The following is a 24359-nucleotide window of genomic DNA, read 5'->3' as shown; positions in this document are numbered from 1 at the left end:
AAGTGGTGGGTGGGCTGTAGAGACACCGGGTGGGAAAGCCACCTCTGCGCTGGTACTGACGGCTTCCATCCGGACCAGAATCCCATAGACTTAAAGATAATAAAACTCTTTACCAGGTCAGAGGAATTTAAATGCTGGAATTGGGCACGAATGGTGGCTTACAAGCATCTGAAGTGCTCCTAATACACGGTTTTACAGTCATCTTAACGCGAAGATTGTGACTGTGAGAGTCGTCCCCGGCTACTGCCGTCAGAGGGGAGCGAGCGAGCCTAAGCCGTTTCCGAAAGCTTATCACGAGTTCCCACAGGAAGAGATATGAATGGCATGAAAATATTACACTTCAAGCAGAGAGATTTAGGAGGCAGGCGAACCACGCCGAGGAGCTGCGGTGTGGAATATTCGGTTGTCAAAATAACGCCGCGCCGGCCGCATCGACGTGTCAGAGCCAGAGTGACAGCAGACGTCAGTGCCATGGGCTCGGGATGGGCCTGGAGGGAACAGGACAGGATGGCTTCCCAAAGACGGACAAGAAGAAAGCCCTTCTAATTTGGGTTCATTGCTCTGCAAATGCGGCTCGTCCAGATCATCTCCGTTGCAGGAGCTCGTAGGACACAGCTAGAGGAGGAGGTAAGGGGAAAATAATAACACGGAAGGTGCCGATCACAAGGGGATGATGTGTAGGTATCAGAAAGACAGCGGTCTTCTGAGCCAGGAATATCTGTTTGGGAATAAATAACAGGCTATTGCTGTTTCAAGCGTAAAGGACTTAAAACATGAGCAGGTATTAAGAGCTGCATGACTCCTATATCGCTTTGTGCCTTTATCATCAAGTTGCAGCCTAATAACGTGGGTCTGAAGCTTTGCTGAGTACCAGGGGTGACCATATGTGATCGGCTCTGAAAAAACATCTCCAAGACAGTCTTTTTCATTTATAGATAGTTGGGTATTTCTGGCAGTTCTGTCCCTGTATCACTGCATCTTGAAAAGAGAAAATAATTATTCTCATATATGGATAAAATGCCCTAAAAATTACTTTTTTGTAATGAATGTTTCTTGTTAAAATCCGTATCTATGTAGAAAACCTAAATCAGCAGCAAAAGTGGCAAAGTGGAAAACCCAGCTTCTCTTCCCTGGCATAATTTTGCTTTCCCATGACATCAATAACCAGAGCCAGGTCTTTGCCGAGTCCTTCACGCTTCTCCAGCACAGAAACTAGTTTCTTGGCAGAGTCTGAAGTCCCAAGGAAAAGGAGAGCTGCTCGTCACTCAGGGGCAGTGAGAGGCTGGAGTTCTCACGTGTGGCCCATTGCTGCCTCGCGGCGTTGCAGGATGCAAGATGTACACTCCAGGTGATTTCTAGCAGCGCCACTTTCTATCAGCCCTTTCTGGTAAGGTGTACCAGGTGGTGAAGGTGTTGACCATCCTTTGCCACCTCCAAATCTGGACAGAATAATGAAATTCCTCACCAGCGTTTTGTAGAACTTAAATTTCTTTCTGAGATTAATTTAATTAAGAATTTCAGTTTCAAATTGCTAATTGAAATACTCTGAAAATTCCTTTTTTCAGTCTGGGAATTCTTTTTTTCAGTCAGCACTGATTTGTTTCACTAATTACAAGCCAGAAGTTTGGCGTTTTCCATAGTGAGATTGCACAAACAATCTTTGATTGAATTAACTTCAGGGAGGAGGAAGAGGCAAAATTGTTTTAACTAAGGCATGCATTTGTGAAAATTTTATCTGTTCCCCAGATGTACTTGGGAAGATGAAAGGAATAAATTGTTCTTGGTACCCAAGTTCAGGCTTGGCCTGTTGCAGTTGCACAGTGTTGACAACAAAAAGTGGCAATACAACCAGGCATTAATTTTTGCCTTTTTTTCCCCCCCTATTTATTCTGTTATCATCAGTGTTTAAGAGGCATTTGGACAATGCCCTTAACAACATGCTTTAACTTATGGTAAGCCCTAAAGTGGTCAGGCAGTTGGACTAGATGATTGTTGTAGGTCCCTTCTAACTGAAATTTAATTCTATTCTGTTCTGGTCTATTCTGTTCTGTTCTATTCTATTGTAAAGAGTGGGGGTCACCTGCAGGGATGAACCAGTTGCAGTGATTTGGGTCTGGCTGTGCTGGAGAGGGGCTGGAGTGCTGTATCCCTCTTGCCTGAAGAGCTGTGGAAGCCCAGAATGTGAAAGGCAGAGTTTTAAGGTGATGATGCCTCAGCTGGGTTTGAGGGGGGAGAGCAAATCCTCACCCAAATCAGATGAGAAATTCATTGGCTGCAGTTGTGGGGGAGCTCGTTGAACTCACCTGGAGCTGCCATACCTGTCAAACTCACCCCAAAGCCGTGGTAAGGATGGGGCCTGTGAAGACATGGACCCTTCTGGGGCAGTGACATCTTTGCAGTTCCCCTGAGGCACCTCGATTTGTAAAGGGCTGCAAGTAATGAGCTGCAGGAGGAAGGGTGGGAGCGGGGGGGCCATGGCCTTGTGGCTGGCCCCTCTCCCCTTTGAAGGGATGTCTGCACCTGTGGCCGCGTGTGTGTGCATGCAAAGCTTCGGAAATTTCCATTTTAATAAAAGCAACCTTGGAGGAGCATGAGCAATAACCTGTCTGCTCTTTGGCACTGACAGTTTGGTTGTCCTGTAAAATGAGATTTTTTGCTACCCCAGCGCAGTGATCTTGTTATCAACTCCAGCTTACATCAGCATCCTTTATTAGAAGACAGCAGAAATAATTCTTTAGACATTAAGCAACGTCTAGCTTCTGCTTTTATCAGGCCCTTTGAATGTGATTAAATCAGATCCAGAGGTAAGCCAAATAAACTCCCGGGTTTCTGGGCTCCGATATTTGGTCCATCGACAGATGCTTTGAAGTCTGGTGACAAGGTAAGAATTGGGTCTTTCCTGCCCAGTCTTTCCCACTCCTGCTGCCTCTTGAAAATCCAGTTTCCTACAGCTGACCTATGAAATTTGGATGTTCGAGTTTATTAAGGCAGGAAGGAGATTACAAGTGGATCCATCCCCTGCCTGTTCCCAAGCTCAGCTTTGCTCAGCTGTGACTCCAGGCTTTGGCCCCTGTTCCAAAGGACGGATCTTCACCCAAGCGAGGGTCACTGCAACCATGCACATCACCAGTGGTCTATTCCAGCACTCCCACCCCAAGATAAAATCCGGATTGCACAGCTTTATGCCTGGAAGTGCCTGCCTCTACGTGTGCAACCAGCAGCCAGTCCCAGTGCCCTGCCTGTACCCAGCTTTTTTGTTGACTTTTTCATCTCTGAAGGCATCAGTTGATTAACCGGTCATCACAAGACTTCTAAATCTTCAGTGGGAAGTTTTGTGCTGCTGTTCCCACTTCTGCCACGGGACCGACGAGGCTTTTGGAGATTGTGGGTCAGCACAACCTATGGTAAATCTGGCGCTGCTGCTGGGCATGGCTGGTGGCCCCCCCAGGGGTGTGTGGAAGGCCACCTTCTCCTGCACCTTCCCTCCTTCAGTGAGAGCTGGCTCCCAGCATTGCTCACAGCCTCCCTGGGAGAAGAAATTATAATGATTCATTTGGACCAAGACCGTATCATTTCACGCCTTTCTCCTCCTTTCTGGAGTATAAACTTTCAGCCAAAACCCACACAGATGTGCTCCAGAGAAGGAAATAATCTGCAGATGTTGACTGTTCCCAGCTCTTGCCTCGCCTAAAAGGGGCCAGTGACAACTTCTTGGGTCCTTGCCAGGTTTCTGGGCTGACTTGTCTTAATCACAACTTTGTTTTTTGATAACGTCACCGTTGGCCAAGTATGTACAGAGTTGTGTATTGTCCCCTGAGCTGTCGAGACAGAGAGATGTTTAATACACAATAGCTATTATTTCCCAAATAGCTATGCCCTCAAGGCTTGTGGGATCTCCTTACAGGAACTCAGCTTCCTGCCATCTAGGACAGTGCTGTGTATAGGAGGGAGCATGGTAAAATGGCACAGGGAGGCGATTTTTCTTTTCTAAATATTGATGTTAAACAGCGTAAAACCACATTAATGAACAGAACAGCAGATCTGCCTGAGGGCAGTGGGACGAGCTTCTCTGCAGGATTTTGCAGAACGATGCCAGCCCCTGTCCTGGCTCCTGCCCTTCTCTGCTGGCTCGTAGCCTGCGGCTCAGCACAGCCCTGCCCTGGGCACAGGTGCCTCTGCAGCACATCATACAGACACCATCGGGAAGGGAAGGTGCTGGGGGCAACGAAAGTAAGGTCTAGGCAATGGTACAGGGTCCCTCCTCCCAAATTACCCTGTGCCAGGGCAGCGCTGAGCCCACGTCAAGCTGAAACGGCTGGGATTTGGCTTAAAGCTCGCAGAACGTGTCTCCAGGGGAAATTAAGGAAGCAAGTTAACGGCAGCATCTTTTATTTTCATACAGCACTTAAAAGCAACAGATGCACGTAATTTTTACTTTTGGCTCTCTAATCTTAGGCTTTCATATCAAATGGCAACTGGCACTTGGAAAGCTCATTTTTTAGTGGACTGCAGAGGGAGAAAAGCATCGACCAGATGCACTGAGTTTATTTTCTTTTTGACCAACTCGCCCAGCTCTGGTGATGCCAATTAATCCAGATTTCCAGAACTGCAAAGGAAAATGGGAAAACACCACTGACTTTGCTGTTCAGTTATGTTTGATCAAGTGTGTTTATTACCAGTGTGGAGCCAGGACAGTTTTGTGTGGCATTTGCCTGGCTGCTCCTGCAAGGGGCCGGGGGGGGGGGGGGGGGGGGCCCCCCCCCGGGGGGGGGGGGTTGTGTTTTTGTGTGGCATTTGCCTGGCTGCTCCTGCAAGGGGCTGGGGGGGGGGGGTGTTGCACCCACAGCCTGTGTGGGTGTTGTTGCTGAAGAATGAGCATTTTCTGAGACTCCACAAGCCAAGAGGAGCTGGCTCGGTTGGTGGTTGTCTGACAGAGTAGCTGAGGTTTAATTTTCCTTAAAATGCCTCTTGCGAATAAAGTAGTAACCATCTCTCTTTGAAACAGCAAAAGAGTTGTGGGGCTGCTCATCCCTCCTCTGTGGCTTTGGCTTCCCTTTTTGCCAAGGGACCAGCAGAAGGTACCGAGATGTTGTGGCCCCACAGCTCTCAACTTGCTCCTTGGTGGAGGGCTTCGTACCTTCTTCCCTCCAAGTGCTTTGGAAATGGTGCTGTGTACGGAGAAAGGAAAAAATGCAGTGGGTGTTGCCTTCCCACAGAGTCACCGTTCTAGCTGAACAATTTTAACTGTTGATACGGAACCTTTATTTTGGTAAACTTTCCGCTAAATGTCAAACTACAGCCATTTTTCCTGTAACTGTGCCTTTGAAAGCACAATTATTAATATTACTGGTATTATTTTATATGACTTTAGCAATGTGAAGCAGTTCATTTCTCCATGAGCAGTTCATTTCTTCATCTAAGTCTGGAAGGGAAACTTCTTCATTTTACTTCAAAAAAATTATTTTTCGCTAAACATGAAGGAACAATGAATAATTTGACACATGAACAAGGCAAATATTTTATTAAGGCTCTGAACACTGAAGAGTGATATCAGGCATGGGTCAGCACTTTTTGCTACACTTGTGTTCCCTGGGATAAAGCTGCTCCTAACAGGGCTTGGAAAAACAACTTGGAAAATGCTTCCCATTGCTTAATCCCTGGAGAAGTAAGGGATAAGCAAAATCTCAGCTGCTCTCACAAAAAAACAGCTAAAAAGCAAAGTAATCTATAACGGTAGAGTTCTATAGGCAAACTGTAAATGATACTGTACGTTGCCGAGTGCCACACGCTGAGACAACTATTTCCAATTTGTCAAGAGTCGCATTTCTTATATCCCAGCGGGCAGGGCTTTATTTTTCATCCCAACTCTAATTAACACGTTGATAGATCTCTGTGTCTCGCAGCTCCCGGTGTGTTGGTGGCCGTGCCAGCTGTGTCCTTGGGGAGGGGGGGGGACGACAGCTGGTGGGGTCCACACTGGGGGTGCCGGCTGGGACAGGGTGGGCAGTGATTCAGCTGTCCCCTTGAGCTTGCCTGTTCTTTCCTCAGGCTGTAAAACCTCCTCGGAGCTGCCACGTCGTGTCCCTGGGGGTGGGACGGCAGCAGCCGCCGGGAAGGTGGGTGGCTCATCCCGAGCACCGCAGCGGCATCGCGCCGGGGGGACCCGTGGCCCCGGGAGGCACCGACGGCTCGCACGTAAGTACAGCTGCTGGCCAGGAAAGCACTTTAAGGCTTTACAGGATTGCCTTAAACTCCTCCAAAAGGGATCCCGGCGTTCAGCGAGGAGCTGCAATCCAGCGCCGATAAACCCCAACCTCCTGCTACAAATAGTTTTACAGCTGAGGGCACGCTCGTTTTCTTCCTCCGGCTTCACGGGGAAGGTTTAAAGAATTTTAGGGTGAGTTTAAAGCTGGTTTAATTCCGCTAGCGTCGGTGCAGATTAAATAACCGCAGCGTAAACACAGAATCCGTTTTGGAAACTCCTCAATCTTTTTTAGGGAGCTACGTATAAATTTGGATTATCGCTGAAGGGAACGTGCCCAAGTGAACATTATTACCCAAAAGTTTCTATCAGCCCGCTACAGGAAAAAATCCTTTTCTTCCTTCTCTTTACTTATTTTTAAAGTCAGCTGGCTGCAGTTCAAACAGGAAAACACATAATAAAATAAATGGGGCAAATTCAAACAGCCAAAAGCATAATGAAACAAATGAGACAAATTCCTTGAACTGCACCTAACATGAAAACGAATCTCAGCTGCTCATTAGAAACCACCGAGTAGGGGATGTCAGCAAATTAAATCATCGGAAGTAGAGGGAGGCAGAGAAAAAAGGTTGATTATCTAAATCTCCTCTTATTAACTGCAAAATGTTTTATTTTTTCAAGATTGAAGGTAGTAAAATATGTTAGTGGCAAATGACAAAACCTCTTTATGCACTTAAAGTAAAAAGTGAGGAGCTGGGCAGAGCCGAGGAATGGGTAAACAAGGAACATACCACTTTATTTTCAGGGTGGATTAGCGGTGAGTAATTCTCACCCACTGTACACCCAGGCGTCTGCTTCCTTACCCTCTCTGGCAAAATTTACACCTGGTTTCCCCATGTAAATTCAGATTTTGCTGCGAATTGGAGTGCTGGTCATGTGGGAAGAGGATCTGGGGGTGTCAGTGTGCCCGTCCGAGGCTCACACGTGTCATCTGAGCCAGGAAATCAGTGTGGGCTTCTGGGACAAGCAAAGTTTTTAAAGCTCTTCCATCTACTTGTTACAAGGCTCTTTTCATCATTGTTGTTGTTTAACATACTTGGTTTTGCTGTTTTTCCCCTTGAAAGCACCCTTGCTGTTTGAGAGGGAGGGCACAGGGTCTGCCTCGGTGGTGGTGTGGGTGGAAAATCCCACTTTGGGTCCTGCTCTGGAGGTTGCTGCTGGTCTTTGGGACTGTCTCAAGCACAGCAATTAGCAGGCACTACTAATGGACCTAATGGCTCTGGTAGCAGCACACGCTGGAGGAGGTGCATCACCATCAGCCTTCGCGACATCTCCTCCTGGAGATGGGACACGTAGAGATGTGGCTCATGGGATGCAAAACCAAAACATGTCACGAGTCGGATGTTATCCTTGGCTTGAGCAGCAAGGAAGGTGAGCAAAGCCAAGCAGCTCATATTATCCTTGAAAAGAGGGCTGGAAGAGGAGCCAGAGGATCTGCAGCTGTTCAGCGTGATGGCTGTCCCTAGAAATCCCCTCTTTGAAAAGGAGTGAGCACCAGTAAGAAGATAAGGGGATGTCCAGGTGGGTGGGAAATTGGTTATGCAGTTGGTCAGAAAAATTATCAGCAGTTCACCACCAGAAAGGGAGGTAATGACAAATACGAACCTGAGTCCACTGCTCTTTTGTGTTTCTGTTTATGATGCGGGTGAGGGATGAGGTTGTTGTTGTTCGATGTGCAGCTGGGAGGGACTGGGAGCACAAAGGAGGACAGAATTATTATTCAAAGGGACAGGAGAAGTACTTTGGAAAGAATCCCTGAGCAAATCCCGTGGTTTGTATTTCAGTGGTCACTGGTGAGAAAATGCAGGGTCCATGGGGCCTCACTGCGGGGAGGGAGCCGTCCCAGCTGTACTGGGAGCTGGGGCATCTCAACAGGATCTCAGTTTTCTCTCTTGGCTGCTGCACTTCAACAACAACAGGGCTTGGCTGGAGACAGTCCAAAGGGAGCAATAAAAATAACGAGAGGTGGCTGGGACGGAACCTTAGGGGGGAAGTCAGATCTGATGCAGTTTGGGCATTAAGCCTGGGACTTGCAAGAAAGAAGAGGGCTTCTTTCTCCTTGCCAGTTTGGACAGGATGTGATGGACTTAAACTGCAATTTTTAGAGGGGGTGAAAATGCCTTTGTGCACTTTTCAAGGTACAGCCGGACATTTCCTGGTAGCACACTCCATCTCCCCCTCTCCCGACTCTGTTTCAGCCAGGTTTAGCACAACATCCATTCCAGCAACTCACGTGGCTTTCATGAATTAAGTACCTAGCCCATGGGAATTATACCATTATCTTCAGAGGAACTACAAAAATAAAGAGTGTGTTTATAAGGTTTATATTGTTTTCACTCTACCATCAGCATTCCCTTTAAGAACATCAAAAGATTAAAAAAAAAAATGGATAGAGGCATCTGCCAGCATCTCTGGAGATGCATGTTGCACTTTCTTCTAATCCAGCCCAAGTCTTTGGAGCCCCTCCATGCCTTCAAGAAATGGGGGAATTTTTCTTTTATTTAAGAACCGTCTAAAGACCCTTTTACTGGGTTTTAACAGAGCCCTGTGTCAGCACAGTTAAAAAATTCTGGCATTTCTTCTGCGCAGATTAAAGATGATAGATCACCCTTTGCTGCTCAAACCTGATTTACAGCTCCTAGCACAAAATTGCGTAATACTTTTTAAAAGGTGCAGTAGCAGGGCCAAGGACGTGGAGCAAAGTCCAGTAACGCAGAGCAAAATCCAGGCACGTGCTGGTTTTTACCTCTCCTGCATTTGCTATTCCTTCTCTAGGTCTGAAAGAAGAGCTGCAAGGAGCAACCTGTCCTCTCCTGTGCCCTTCTGACCCCCAGCCATGGCATCGCCCATGAAGAACTTGCTCACAGACCCCGCCAGGTACCTCCAGGCTTTCCGCCTCTTCCTCGCGAAGTCAACGGAGCACCAGAGCATGCAGGAGTTTGTGGAGAGGCAACTGCCGGCCGTGATAGACAGGTAAGGTGGTGGTGACCACATCGAGCTGAAGGACAACCCCAGGGCATTGGTCCCATGGTAGGGATGGGCTTGGGGGGGGGGGGCTGCCTGTGAGAGGCAGATTGCTGTTCCCCGCCGGCTGCCCCGTCTGTGGGTATCTGATAGGGCTTGGCTGGAGATTTCATTTGCACACACCAAGGAACGGCTGCTGGTCGGGATGGAGCTTGCCCAGCAGGGAGGAGATAAGGCTGAATTGTTTCCTTGCATGCAAATACAGCTTACCCTGAATGAACTCCAACACGTGCATAACGCAATAACAGATATTACATTCTAACATTAAGTTTGACTGAAACCGTCTTTTAAAAATTAACCTTTTCAGTCAGTATTTAGGCTCTCTCTAGTATGCGTGAATGAGACTCCTGCTTTGCTTGGTGGTGGGTGTTTTTCACTGGACTGGCTCGGGCAGCAGGCAGCTGGGGCCAAGTCCTGGCTCTGGGGAGGTCCTGCTCTGGGCTCGGGGTTTTATGGCTCTGCCAAAGCCTCGCTAAGGGATTTTAAGCATGTTACGCTCCCCCCTTCTCCCTTCCCACTTTGCCAAATGTAAAACTTCTACAAATAATTTTGAAGCTGCTGGTCCAGACCCCTGGAGGTCTCTGGTCCTCGAAGCACAGACATAGAGAAGGCGTGTACCTGCTACTTTATATGCAAAATAATTTTGAAGCTGCTGGTCCAGACCCCGGGAGGTCTCTGGTCCTCGAAGCACAGACGTAGAGAAGGCATGTACCTGCTACTTTATACGCGCTCATAAAAACGGAAATCCTCTACAAATTGCCAAAATAGGAAATAAATAGGAAATAGAAATAGGAAATCAGGAATCTCCAAAGAGCAGAGTTCTGAATCTGATCCCTCCTGCCAGCTCACGGCCATGCCTGGTTCTGAATCTGATCCCTCCTGCCAGCTCACAGCCATGCCTATACATACACACATTGTATTTGATTTTGTCCTGCAGATTTTAGCCTTCATGGGCTCTCCAGTGCTTCACAAAATGCATCTATCCCTCTCTACTGGGTAGCTCTCCTAAAATGTGTAAATAATGTTTTTCAGTATTGGAAATGGGAAGTCTACAATCAATATTCTAAGCATTGGTGGTGGATCAGGTATGCTATGGACTTCATTCTTGATACAGTTTCACCTTCCTTTTCAAAGAATAGAGGATTAAAAATGGCAGAAAGGAGCAGAGTGGGAAATAAGTCTTGAAAAGTCAGCTCCAGGGGACAGATGGTGTTAGCTGGTGTGTGGCCACATTGTCTAAAAACAGCCTGTGCCTCCCCACCCTGATTCTTGTATGTCCTCCATGAGAACCCTCCTTCTGCACTGTCACTTCTCAAAGGCAGAGAGAGGCTTGAACTGCCCCTTTGTGTTTCTATGCAAAAAAAAAAAAGCACCATAATGTCTTAATATGTCATAAAAAATGTAGTAATCCTAAATTTTTACTTGCATTGTAATGACTCTCCACAATGACTATTTACTGGTGCCGTAACTCCCCATTCTTCCTGCCTCCTGCCTCTGTTTTGCCTGTACCTACTTTCTGACCACTGTGACTGTACAACCTTCCACTGGGACCTACTGTCCCCCAAATCACTGGAGCTGAACGTAAGCTCCAGAAGAAATCAGAAAAATAAGTCCCTTATCTGAAGTTCACTGGGTGGAAAACAATAACAATAACATCAAGTAGCTTCTTCTCATTAAAATCTTGCTTAAGTTCCCCCATAATTAAAGCCTATGTTTTCTAATTCTGCGCTACCCATTAAGTGATCAAACTTAAATTTTATATGAACAGTCAATTTAGGTTAAATGCTTTAGTCCTACCTTCTCCAAAGACTAATCTCAGCTTGGTTGATCTCTCCTATACGTAAAAATAATTGTATGTAAATGGTGGGCTTTAGTTATAAAACAGACAGTGTGGCAGAGTAGGAACATTGCTCTCCAAAAAAGGGAAACCATTCTTCTGCCAAAAGAAATGTTGTTTTTTAACAGGAACACTTTACTTAGTGAGGTCCTCAACTCCGTAACTCCAGCTTAGCATGGTGGATATTCAATCAATAACGTGCAGACAAAGCTCATTTTGTGATGTAAAAAAGAAACCTCAACACCACAGAAACCCTACTGGCTTGTTCCCACCCTGGGTCCTTGGTGGGGTCAGGAGGGACCAAAATCCCAAATTCCCCCAGCTAACCCCGGCGAGGGAGCTGCCCTGGCCCCATCTGCCCCTGTGCTTCACGGGGAGGGAGCACGGAAAGAAAGCATTTCCTTTCCACTTTTCCACCTCAAGAGACAAGCAAACCATTTAATGTCACATCATATCCCATTACACCCACCCATCCACGGCGCCTGCCTTCGCCTACAGCCTCTGCCTTATTAAGTTCACACTCCAGCGCGCAGCACTCTGTACCTTTAAAAACCATAAAAGTCATCAACGTCGCTATAAAGTAGCAACTGTGCTATAAACTATCCCGTTACGTAAAATGTTTAATTAGAAACTTAATGGTGAACATAGTGGTAGCCTTTAAAAGGTAATTGTGTTGGAGAGTTTAAATAATTCGGATAGCCTAATTGCCAAATTGTTGATAATGCAAGCTGCCACATATTTGACTGTAAAATGCCTCAGGACACTTGTTTGCATATAAAAGAGCTAACTGAAGTCAATTAAGGCTGTGGATTAAATTATGAATCAAAGGGGTGGTTTTTTTGGTTAAAAACAATACAAGGGTGGTTTGGCCACAGAAGAGTGGAAGGAAATATATTAACCTAGCTGCATATGGAAACAAGAAATTCAAATATTTTTTTATCAGGACCCGCACAGCCTTTTCAAAGGGCTAATCCATTTTACAGGAAGTTGGTAAAGCAACCAAAAATCAAAAAATATTGCAGTAGCTCATTAAAAATTCTGTGTTCCCGGATTTTACCACAGCAGCCTGCAGACGACTGGCTTTGCTCTGATTTTTCAACAGAATACAGGGTTTGCAGTGATAGCAAAGCTGCAGCTATTTCTGCTCCTTCAGAAATTCAATTTCACTCCCTCAAAGAACATGCTTGCACAGATGCCACATAATTTTTGGTGTTATTAGTTGCTTCAAGAAAGACACATATTTCTAAAAAAATTGAACTCTTCCTGAGTTTTTAAGTTAAATTCTCAGGGGGCTAATGAGCAGGTGAGACCTGGGCTGGGGTGCCTGATTTTGATGCGTGGTGCTGTGTGGTGGGGCCTGAAGCAGGCAGAGAGCTCCTTGTAGGGAAAAGGACCCTCCCTGGGAGAGGACCTTGTGTGCTGGGTTGAGCTCTGGGGAACACATTACAACTATTTACACCAAACACTTTCCTTTTATACCTCAAATCTTCTGTATAATGGAGCTAACGCTGAAGTGGTGGGAACTCTGGGGCACTGAAAATCCTAAGGATGGGTAGAGACCATGTAAACATGATGGGAGCACTCACCCCACAGTCCCTCAGCAAGGGCATCTCTGGCCGTCAGGGTTTACTGGGTGGTCTTCCAGTCAGTACATAATTTTGTTCATTTGTAGGGAATTTTATAAGGTGGAGTTGGGCATGCTCTAGTACCCAAGATTATTGGTTTGCGGTGGGATGTTGTGTGGGTGGGTGATGGTTTTTGTGGGTTTTTGGTTTGGTTGGTGTTGTTGTGTGTTTAGGTGGTGGGTGTGTTTTGTCTTGTTGTTTTTTGGGGGAATTTTTTTGTTGGTTTTTTTTGTGGGTTTTTTTTTTTTATGGTTGGACTCGATGATCTCTGAGGTCCCTTCCAACCACTACGATTCTGTGATTCTGAGTTGTGTGCAAGCACAAGTACATCTTTAATGACAAAGCTCAATATTTGTCTGCAACATGCCCCCTGGGTCTACTTTTCACCTCTGCGTCACTCTTTCTACCTTAATTTATTCTTCTATTATTTTTTCCATCTAAAATTTATTCAAGCACAATAAGCAGAAGTGAGTCATAAGAAAGCTAAGCAAGCTAGCACAATATTGTCCCTGGACCCATGACTCAGTCGGGAGCATCATCTCCCTGAGCTTCCTATATTGTGAGTGGGGAGAGGTGGCCAAGAGCGATGGTACCTCTTTTTAAATTTTGAAATGTTGGGTCTATTGGTACTTCCAGCAGTAAAATAATTGCAGCTGGCCTGAACGGTGTCCAGAGAAAACGACTCCTCACAAAGAAACTACAGTCAGCTCTGGGGTATTCTGTAAACAGGGGTTAGGTAAATATAGATGGTATGTGCGCTCTTTATTGTAGTTATGGAAAAAGTCACAGGACACTGAAGACAAACAGACATGAATGTTGTTTCTGAGCCCAGTGTAAACACATATTCTCTGCTCCCTCACCCGCATGATCTTGTAAGCAGTAAGATCTTGTAAGATTTTTAGCCAAGAGACACTTGGCTAAAAATGCTCTCACTGACTCCAAAGAAATCCTGCCAGGTTCACTGGTGACTTGGGCCCATCAGAACTAGCACCATCAGAGCCATTTATGGTCTTCCCTGGGAGGTTAGGTTGTGCCCAGAAAATATGCACATAACTGTGTCTGGTTTTCCCCTGGAACTGGTGGTGGTAGTCAGAGAGGAGGGATGAAGATGGTTGGGACTGATATTTAAATTTTTCTTAAATCCTAGAGCTAAACCCTCAGTGGCAATCTGCTGAGAATACAAAGCAGCTACATTGTACCTGGGTGGTACATTTTCTGTAAAGGAATGGCAGGCATAGGTCTTCAAAACTGAAAATGTGATGGTGGTGAAGGTAACATCTGCCTGAGCTTTGCTTTTATCTTTTGTTTCGTGTTGCCTGCTTCCCTAGGTGAGATTGACCTGCTGATCATCTCAAAGGTACAAGCCAGATATCCAGGGGTCACCATCAACAACGAAGTGGTAGAGCCAAGTGCTGACCAAATCTCCAAGTACAAAGGTATTTTTACATTAAATGAATTAAATTTACATTAAGTACTCTAAATGCATTTGAAGAGTTGAACGCTGGATGACCCCACATTCAAATGCTTTCTTGTCAGAATGGGCTTTTAAAAGTTTAAAAAGTCACTGTCTCCTGCTTTTTTGCCATCATTGCTTTTCAACAATGCTCAGTGTCTCATTAAAATCTTAGTCTCTCACACTGCAAAGAACTCTCTACAGCAAACACTTAGACTAGACAGACTTTAAAAGCAGTGGGAACTGAGGGGTGATTGTATGGGAATAGAGTAAAATCCCCATGCTTCAGAAATTTTTTCTTCTTCAACTTGCACTGAATCAGGATCCTTCCTCAACATCGAAGGGAAAATATTAGTGTCTCCTGGTAATTCTCGCATCTCTTTAAAATCGTTTCCAAATAACAAATAGCTAAACCTCAGAGTCTTGCACTAAATTAGTTACCATCTTTTGAATTAGAAAACATGGAAAGGAGAGTAAAATGGAGAGGGAAGATTTTTGCTGTGTGCTCTGTAGCTTAGAGCTTGTTTCCTTCCACCAACCCAAAGGTCTGAGCAACATTCGTGAAGGAAAGCCAAGCATTTTCCAAGGAGGATTTGGACCAAGGGGTGCTTTGGTCAAACTACCCTACAAAGCCAGCATTAAATATCAATCCACAGCTGTATTATCACTGGATTAACACCTGCCAGGCTTTACCTTAGCAGGTAATTATGGTCTTGTATGGAGGTGACACCAGCTACTCTATACAGGCTGTGAGGAGCCCGGAGCAGAGCACACCTTGACAGAAAGAGGTTGCTGAATGGATGTGGCAGTAATGAATGAACATCGTCAGCAGTCTGCGTCGTTGGAAATGCTCCAAAACATAGTAAATATCAGACTGTAAAACCACACTGCGAATCTCAAACTCTTAATCTTGCTTAAATCCTTAAAAGCAAAGCAATCCCAGTATTAAGGAACTTGTGGAAGTCAAAGGAAAAAAGAACACAAAACCCAAAAAAGAAACAATCCCTTTCTCCCTGCAGTGGGGGAGTTCAGAGTCACCGCAAACACCAAAGGCTCCCAAGAAGCACATCTTATATTTTATATCTGCCTCGTGTTTGCCTCTGTGTTACATGGACCTGGTCTTTGAAAAGATGGTTTGTGCAAAATCCCAGTATCTTTTACATTGCTCAAGGCTGAGATGGTGAAGGATGAGCAACAGAGCATCTGCTCGAAGACAGTTTGGGAACTGGCACGTAGCATTTCTGACCTGTCTGGGCTGTGGACCATAGGCTACATGAGACTGGATCTGCAGTGAACCTTCCTGGTGATTTCACCACCTACCACCAGTTAACTGGGAGTCCTATCCTACTTCAGTGAGTTTCTTTGCAGAAGAAAGTTAAAGAAAATATAAGATGTTGTCCTTATTTTAAGTTTTATGCTAAGCTAGAAATGAAATATTCATCTGAATTTCTTTCTTTAAACTTTCTTATTTGGTAATTAATCATGTCCCCAGTAGGTATCATTAATTAGGTTTCTGAGCCCTAAGATTTTCCGGGGAGAATTGGAAACATTATCTGTGCCTCTGAGGATTCAGTAGTTATGTTTTCTGCCTAACCAGATACTTTCTCCTTGGGAAGGAAAAGCCAAGCTCATGAGAGAAACTTCTTACTGGGACATGCAGTGGTGACAAACGGAGGTTTATCTTAGACTGCATCCTACGATGGAGCCTCTCCTCAAAGCCCCATGGCCAGGCTGTGGCTTTCCTTCATTCCTGGTCCATGACCAGGTGAAGTCCCTTGGTGACAGTGGTTGGAGTGTTGGTGGCCTCACAACTGAGCTGTGCTGCCATTGCCTGCATGGTACAGCACAACTGCAGGCATTCTGGCTGCGATGGCACCCGCCAAGGGCACACGACCTGCTTCTGATGCTGACAACAATCTGAGTTGAATCCAGGAGAAAATTAAGGAAAACTTTTCAAAAGGGTTAAGGTGATGCGTTTTGGCTTCAGATGAATCTTTGGACATAAACTTCCCATAATCAGAATGAGCTTCCCTTTCTGAAATGTTGACTTTAAAAGCCTGCCCGAGCAAGCAATTCAGTTTTCTTCCTGGTGGCTCCTTGCAGACTGTCTAGCAATTGAACTGAACCAGATTGCACCAGATTATTTGTGATGGTGATATGAAGTGCTGCCGAATGAAGCCCGAGTTTAAAACAGCAAATTAAATCTGAACTGCAAGCGCCGGGGCCAGGGACTGATAAATGGAAGCGAACAGAGTAACAGCAGCAGCCTCCGAAAGGGGTGGCCCATTTCCAGCCATAAAAGAGAGGAGATAAGCACTGATGGAGCATTTCTCATCTGTCCGACGGGGATGTGTCTTAATCAGAGCCCAAAAGGAGAAACATTGTGATTAGTGGTGTAAAGGCGCTGGTCGTAGCAAATCATGTTGGTTTGAACATGTGTTCTGTAGCTAAGGCTCAGTCTGCCTTTGGGCCATGTAAGTTTTAAATTTATGTTAACTCCAGCGAAGCACAGGAATGGCATCAGGGCCAGCTTTGTCCTGGAGCAATCCCGAGCGCCTGGCAGGAGCACGCTGCGACGAGCTCCATATGCCAGCAGATAGACATTAGTATTCCAGCAGCCCCTAAAATATGAAATCATCCCTCAGTTCTGCTCCCATAAAAGCAGAGAAATGCAGTGTTGAGCCAGGCTCATGGTATAACTTGTTCCTTGAATCCGCTTCTCTGGCTTTCTGCGTTCCTCACTTGCTGGACGTGCATTGTATTGAGGTCTGAAAACACATCATGTATCACTCTTTATACTAGTCTTTATTTTAACACACTGTTACCCCTTTTATCTGAAGAAGTTGACCAAAACTGTGGGCTCTTGAAATATTATTTGAACACAGCAGAAGCTGAATGTCAAGAGATGGGTCCTTGCTCATGGAACAAAGCTCCTTGTCTCTCCCCCCCAACTCTGTGATGTGAGCCATTTCCTTTCTCTGCCCTTTTCAAGCCTTTAATTGTGCTTTCTCTCCAAAACACAACCCACTTGATCCATTCTTGAGCCCCTGTATTTATTTGTTCAGTCTCTGGAAAACCCTTTGCCATGACCTGGCGCCTGCTCAGCCGTGTGGGTCTTGCATGGCACTGAAGTGAAGAGGCCATCAGCTCTTTTCCCTTTCAGCAGGAAATGTGCTCCTCGTGGCCTCATAACTGTTTATCCCAGCCAACATCTTCTAATGCAGCTTGAGCCAGTCATGGGGAAGAGTTTCTTTCTTTTTTTTTTTTTTAAAATCAGGTAAAGACTGGAGGAGCCAAAATGAGGGTGCAAAGATTAAAGCATCAGACCCTCTTAAGAATTCATCCTACAAAGACCTTTACAGCCCCCTTCTCACATACGGGCTCAAGGTTTTACACATTCCACTGCTGTGTTAAACCGGTACCAAAACTCTCTGCCTAAATATGACTTTTGGATGTATTAAAGCTCTGAATGGAAATCCGTCCCATATTTGCAATTGAGATAACTCTGTCCTGCCTTCTCCTGTGTTTCAGAGCGTGTGGCTAAGACATCAAACCTCGAGAACGTAAAGTTTACCTGGCATGAAGAGACAGCTTATGAATTTGAAAGTCGAATGAATGCAGAAAAGAAGCCTAAAAAATGGGACTTCATTCACATGATCCAGGTAAAAGACTCTACAAAGTAAATGTTGTCAAAAACTTGGCTGTTAAAAGTATGCATGAAGTATGTGACCTCATTATCCACTCTAAGGGGAAGAAAGGTGAGTTTATTTCCCTGTAATTTAAAGTACTTAAGCATAAGTGAACTGCAAAAAAATGAAAGATGAGTTACAGCAAAGCAACTTTGAGCACAGTGGTCCTATTAACTAGGCTGTGGGTGGCAGTCAACTAAAAATACATTTTAACTAGTGTTTTCAAGGCTCCTTGTCCTCTCTGTGAAATTGCCTTTGTATTTCCAAGTTTACTGAAGCCATTAAAAGCCATCTTCAGTGCTAAGAAAGGCAAATCTTTTTATCTCAGGTTAATGAATGAACATGAGCTTGGTCCTGAGAGAGGTGGAGAGTGGGGAAGGCAGTGACAGTCCCAAGCTTGCAGCGTGAGCCCGCTGCCCAACGTTGTACTAACGTGTCTCATTGTCCTGCTGCTCTTCTGTCAAGATTGTCCCCATTTGGGTCCTTTTACCTAGCGGTACCTATTATAATATTCACTAGGACCACGCTGTATCTCTCTAAGCATTTGTGCTCTTTCCAGATGCTCTATTATGTGAAGGACATCCCAGCGACTGTGCGGTATTTCCACAGCCTCCTGGAAACACAGGCGAAGCTCCTTATCATCCTGGTGTCAGGTGAGAGCTGCTCCACTAGCACTGCTTGGTCAGGCAAGAGCCATGAGGACTTTTGGGGGTTCCTGCAAGTTCAAAACAGTCCAGCTAGAAACCAATTGACATTTTTATTTGAAATATCCTTTATCACCAATAAAGGTGAACTGGCTGAGTAATCAACAGTGTCCATTCACCTAAATCCCTTGAAGTCTGCACGCATCTATATCTGAGATGTATAAACAAGACACTTGTATGTTAAGTGAGTAATGTGAAGACTGATGAATTCATATAATGATAGAGTCACAGAATGGTTTGGGTTGGAAGGGACCTTAAAGATCATCGAGGTCCAACCCCCCTACCTTGGGCAGGGACACCTCCCACCAGACCAGGTTGCTCAAAGCCCCATCCAGCCTGGCCTTGAACACCTCCAGGGATGGGCCATCTATAACTTCCCCGGGCAACCTGTTCCAGTGTCTCACCACCCTCATAGTGAAAAATTTCTTCCTGATATCTAATTGAAATCTCCCCTGTTTCAGTTTAAAACCATTACCCCTCATCCTAACACTACTAGCCCTTTACAAAAGTCCCTCTCCATCTTTCCTGTAGCCCCTTTAGGTACTGGAAGGTTGCAATAAGGTCTCCCCGGGGACTTCTCTTTTTCAGGCTGAACAACTCCAACTCTCTCAGCCTGTTTTCATAGGAGAGGTGCTCCAGCCCTCTGGTCATCTTCGTGGCCCACTCAAACATTCACAGTGTTTCCTGCACAGTTCTGTGCTGCAGGTTGTAAAACTGAAGGCTTGGTGAAGCTGCAAACCTGTGCCATGGGCACAAAATGCCTTTCCCTCGCCCTCTGCCCTTCCCATCCTACCACCTGGACATTGACGGGTGGCAGCAGAGGGCCCTGTCCCACTGCTCTGGCTCGCAGGACCTCCCTCAGCCTCTGCTATTTTCTGTAAAAGGCTTTTCAGTCTGGGCACCTCATTATCTCGCTCCCCGAGACTTGTGGCATTAAGCAAACAGCTACGGCGGGGCTCGGCGGTGCCATACAGCAGGTGTTAGAGCACATATGGTTCATTTTCTTCTCAAACTGCCCATTTCCTTAATATCATCATTTTGGGTGGAAAACAGCATTCTTAGGCTGTTTTAGATCTCAAAGAGATGCTCTGTGGTCTATCCAGCAAGAAAATGCCAGAGCAGGGTAAACGACAACCTTTTAATACTGTGGACAAAGTATGCTAGAGATACTGCAATGGTGGGGTCTAATTTGACTCTAGAAAGCCTTTAATTTGCCTCACAAGCTATGTGTAAAGTCACATCTGATAGTTTTGTCAGGGATGTTAAGTATTATTTGTTAGAGATTCAAGTTTAATTTTTCATTGAATTTGGCCATGTCTGCAAACTGTAATGTGTTTGATGAAGTTCCTTTTTTATGTTCATGAAGTGTCCACGATAAGTGACACTTTTCTGAACCTGAATTTATTCAAATGGTTTTTCTCAAAATACTTTTGGTTTAAAGTATTTTCAAGCAGTTCAGTACAAGAAACCTGTATTTTAGATCATCTGAGTTACTGTCTTGGTTCTTTGGCTGAACGAGAATAGATCATCAATATCAATAGGTTGGGGGGTTGGAACTAGATGATCTCTAAGGTCCCTTCCAACCCAAACCATTCTATGATTCTATCATTGAATCAGTCTATTGCTGATTACCTGCATGGAGTTAATTGAAACTCTTTTCCAGTTACTTAACTTGTCCCTTTGGATATTCATGAAATGTGAATACAGGGAGGAACAGGAGTCTATTCAACATTAATGTGATTAAAAATCACATTGATGAAAATAATGAATTAATGAAGAGTATTTGAAGTCCTCTCTGGGCCAAGTGACTCTGTGTTTTCTGGTGGAGCAGAATGGAGTAGAAATTGCTGGGGTCCACAAGAAAATGGGAGAGGATAATAGAGCTTGGAAGACTAGGGAGGAAAGGAAGGGGAATATCTTGGGGGAAAAAAGAGTATAGAGAGGGGAAGGAAGAAGTCTTATGAAAATAAGCACTGAAGCAAAAAGGGGTACTGAAAGACAAGCAGAACAAAGCTCATTTCAGAAAATGAAGGTAATGTCATCTCCAACACAAACACATTAGGATGTGTTAATTAAAAACCAGTCTGGGAATAAGACTGATAGGAGAGGGCTTGGTCAGTGGGTGAAGGTGACAATCCCTCCTGCTCCATCCCTGCCGGGAGAGCAGGCATATTGCAAGAGCTATGTGGTGTTATTTTTAACACATTTAAAAAATCTGTTTACATCGCCTGGAAAACAAAAGTAGTGCCATATGCTGAGCCTATTGAGAGCTATTATAATAATGCTTCGTTCAGGTAGAGTATAATTGCTCGGCTCAGAGATGGCACTGAGTCACACAACACTGACACCAGCAAATTTTCTGCAATTAGTGCTCTGCATTCAATTTCCACCAGGTGAAAGAAAATATTGTAGCCTCTCTTCTAAACACCAACCTGTTTATTTGACTGTAAATAACTGTTTGCAGATAAAGCATTTGCAAAACCGCCGAGCAACTGGTTTTAGTAGTTATGGAGATTTATAGGCATAACTCTCAAGAGCTGCTCATTAGGCTCCAAGTTATTTTCATCCTGTCCAGTCATTCTGGGTGATCCTTTTATAGATGATTTATAGCAGAAATGCTGAATCACAGATCTAGCGTGAGAGGAAATAAAGATGTGAAGGCATATCTGGGGAGTTTTCAGCTTACCTAGCCAGAATTCTTTGTAAAATGTCCCTTGAGAAGAGGTGCGTGCACCAGCATGGGCTTAGCATGGGCTCGGTTCTGGAGGTGATTGCAGAGCCTTTTCCTTTCACACCCCTCATCATTGTGTACCCAAATAATATACAGCCAAAACATCCTTCTGGTCCCATTGGGGAGGTCTGGTTGGGGTGAGGGGCAGCCCTCTCATTGGCCATGTTCAACAGCATGTGAGTGTCGTGGGAGTGAAGGGTGAAGGCCAGGAGGATGGTGCAGCTTCATCCTGGACTCTGTCCATCCCATCCTTTTCTCCACCACACATCCAGCTGCAAGGACAATGTCATCAGGGTTTTCATGTAGCAGAGTGGTAGTGTACTGGTAATAAGTGCTTCAATGAAACTTCACGTGAAACTTCAAGCTACTTCACGTGTAGCTTGACCGCAAAGTAAGGAGAAGATTGGATCTTCCAAAGAGGCAGCTGAAATCTAGGGAAAAGTTTAAATCTAGAAGATGGCACTAAATAGCTAGTGTTCAGCATGTGGATTATAGAAGGATGTCCCTGAGATATATTGCTTATGTCCATGAAGCAGAGGGGTGCAGCATGTTGGGAGTGGAAGGCGGGGGGAGATTTAGTGCACTGAGCTGCTCTGATCTCAGCTGGGGGCTCGGTGGGAGGTGCTGGAGCTCCAGGGTAGGTAACATGCCCATCTCCTCCTGCACTGCCCAGCCCCAAGGCACAGAAGCAGGCAGGCAGCCGTCTCCACCATGCCCCAGTTCACATGTCCCAGCTCTGGAGAGACCCCACTCACAACAAGGACAACTGCTGAAAAACACAGATGATCACAAATTTGTTCAAATAGTGTTTTTTCTTATTCCTGAGCATTTTTCTGGTGGATTTTCTTTCAGGAACCAGTGGCTGGGAAACGCTGTGGAAGAAGTACGGGTCTTCTTTCCCCTTGGGTGATCTCTGCTGTTATGTTTCCTCTGCTGATATGAAAAAGATACTGGATTCAGTCGGGCTGAAGTACCAGCTCCACGATGTCCCTTCCCACATGGACATAACGAGCTGCTTTATTGAAGGGGACAAGGATGGGGAGCTGTTGCTGGATTTCCTGACAGAAACTTACAAGTTTTCTAAAACCGCTCCTCCTGAATTAAAGCGTCAGGTAATGGAAGAGTTAAGAAAGCCTCAATGCAGTGAAGAAAGAGATGGGAAAGTTGTTTTTAATAACAACCTGGGTGTACTAGTGGTTGAGCCATGAGTTTACTTCTTGCTTCTTGATCGAAAGGAGATAGATACAAACGGTTAACAGCTGAAATAAGGTTTTCATACTTTATAAATGGCTTAGTTTACTTCAGTACTGAATGTAATTTTTGGAGTCTGTTAACAAATCAGAATTAGTATCTGTTGTTATAAGTGAGGTTTAATACCCAGTAAGTTCTGTACTATCCTATGAATGTATAACTCTCTAAGCAGTTAATAGTACTTTATCATATGAATGTTGTATAATCAGATGTTACTCAGACCACCTACTCAGACATTCCAGAAACCAGACCATTTCCTACGAAAAGAGCTATTTGTGGCTTCATCATCTTCATTTAAAAACTCTTTGCAGACCTAACAAACATATTCCAGCTTCTCAGTGCAGCTGGCAAGAGTGGAGGCTCAGAATGACAACCCATTTGGGTGGCTGCTCAATGGGATCTCTTGAGCTTGCTGTGACTTCAAGATCTCATACCTCCAGTTACCATAAAAGTGTCCTCACGTGTGATGGTTGCCTGTTCTGGCCTCCACAGACAACTCCATTTAGTGGCATTGCTCCCCTCTCCATGTATTTCCACTTCATGTTGATGATGTTGCACCTGCAGGGCAATTTGTGGACAGGTCCGTACTGGCACTGCAAGAGCGAAGGGATTGAAGATGGTGGAGGCATGGCAGTGGTAACAAGTGGCCTGGAGAGGTGGATTTCACTGATGAGCCCTGATGCAAAGCCTTTGTCAGGAATCACCTATGGCTGTCATACAGGGCTTTTGGGTGTTTTCAGCTAAACACACAAACCTCCTGGTCGCAGCCTTTCACCATGCCCTGGCAGCAAGGGCCATGCATAGCTTGTGAGCTTCATAACACAGAAGATGTAAAAACGAACTCTGATGTCAAGCTGATGGGCTTCTGTGGGATTTGTTTAATTTGCAATGGGGTCATGTCAGGTAAATCTGTCGAATATATAGTATGGGATGTTCAGCAAGGAGGTACTTCACTCCCTTGATCCCTTCTCCGTGTGGGGCTGTCTCTACTCTGGGAGTTGATGCATTTGTTTTGCTACATGATTTTACGGTTTTAAGAAGTATTAATAATAATACTATATGGTGGAATACAATATAGTCACTTGAATGCATTTAATAGTATGAATACTCGGTTTATCTGGTGAGACAGGTGGGATTTCTGCCATTGAAGTAATTTGATTCAGTGTTGAAATAGTTTACTAATAGTTTACTTTTAATAGTTTACTTTAAAAATTGCTTTAGCTGCAAGAAATTATGTTTTATTTTTGCATATACATTTCTGATACAATGTAGATTATTAAAGATTTGAAGTGATTTACAAGAGACCGTACTGGGCATTAATAGCTGTTTATATTCATTTTAGAGTCAATTGTTTGAAACACAAACTTCTCCTACTGATCAAATATTAATTCTAGTGGATTTTAGAATGTTTTCATGATATTCCTCAGCTGCTGAAAAGAAAATCTATTGACACTTTTACACAGTGCTATGTACAGATTCCTGCATTAGAAGACCTCAGTATATCTGTGAGTTGTTATGGTGACATGCTGAAGTGGGAAAGAAAGAAAATCTCTCATTAGGACATATTGCTGGATGCATTTCTAATGGGAAACAAATTAGTTACAATTATTTTTGTAGCTCTTTTGTGCTGTCAGTGACCTCTTCTAAATGGTGCGTGTGAAGGAGATGACCGCCGAATATTGCCACATCAACCCTGTCAGGAGTGACATATCTTTGGGAGCCACAGAAATGCCAGGAAAAAAACCCTAAAACTAAAAAACAAATCCAACAAGAAAACCCAGCA

General features: G+C 44.8%; 1 protein-coding gene across 3 annotated transcripts; it reads left to right on the top strand.

The window, feature by feature from the left end:
* The first annotated feature begins 510 nt into the window (after positions 1 to 510).
* LOC106887531 (histamine N-methyltransferase-like) lies at positions 511 to 23885 on the top strand. 3 transcript variants are annotated; one of them, XM_014941117.1, is made up of 8 exons: positions 511 to 627; positions 6049 to 6195; positions 9038 to 9235; positions 10319 to 10371; positions 14077 to 14184; positions 17733 to 17863; positions 18450 to 18543; positions 22178 to 23885. In XM_014941117.1, exons 3-8 carry the CDS (start codon positions 9099 to 9101, stop codon positions 22531 to 22533), a joined length of 879 nt encoding a protein of 292 aa, XP_014796603.1. In that variant the 5' UTR covers positions 511 to 627; positions 6049 to 6195; positions 9038 to 9098; the 3' UTR covers positions 22534 to 23885. The 3 variants fall into 3 exon arrangements, with proteins under 3 accessions (XP_014796603.1, XP_014796604.1, XP_014796605.1); XM_014941118.1 differs by lacking the exon at positions 511 to 627 and having other exon boundaries at positions 6011 to 6195; XM_014941119.1 differs by lacking the exons at positions 511 to 627; positions 6049 to 6195 and adding an exon at positions 6261 to 6397.
* Positions 23886 to 24359: the final 474 nt, after the last annotated feature.

The sequence above is a fragment of the Calidris pugnax genome, unplaced genomic scaffold (assembly GCF_001431845.1).
Source record: "Calidris pugnax isolate Ruff unplaced genomic scaffold, ASM143184v1 scaffold60, whole genome shotgun sequence".
NCBI lineage: Eukaryota > Metazoa > Chordata > Aves > Charadriiformes > Scolopacidae > Calidris > Calidris pugnax.
Note: the sequence above shows the minus strand (reverse complement) of the source record. Positions and strands in the feature narration are given on the sequence as shown.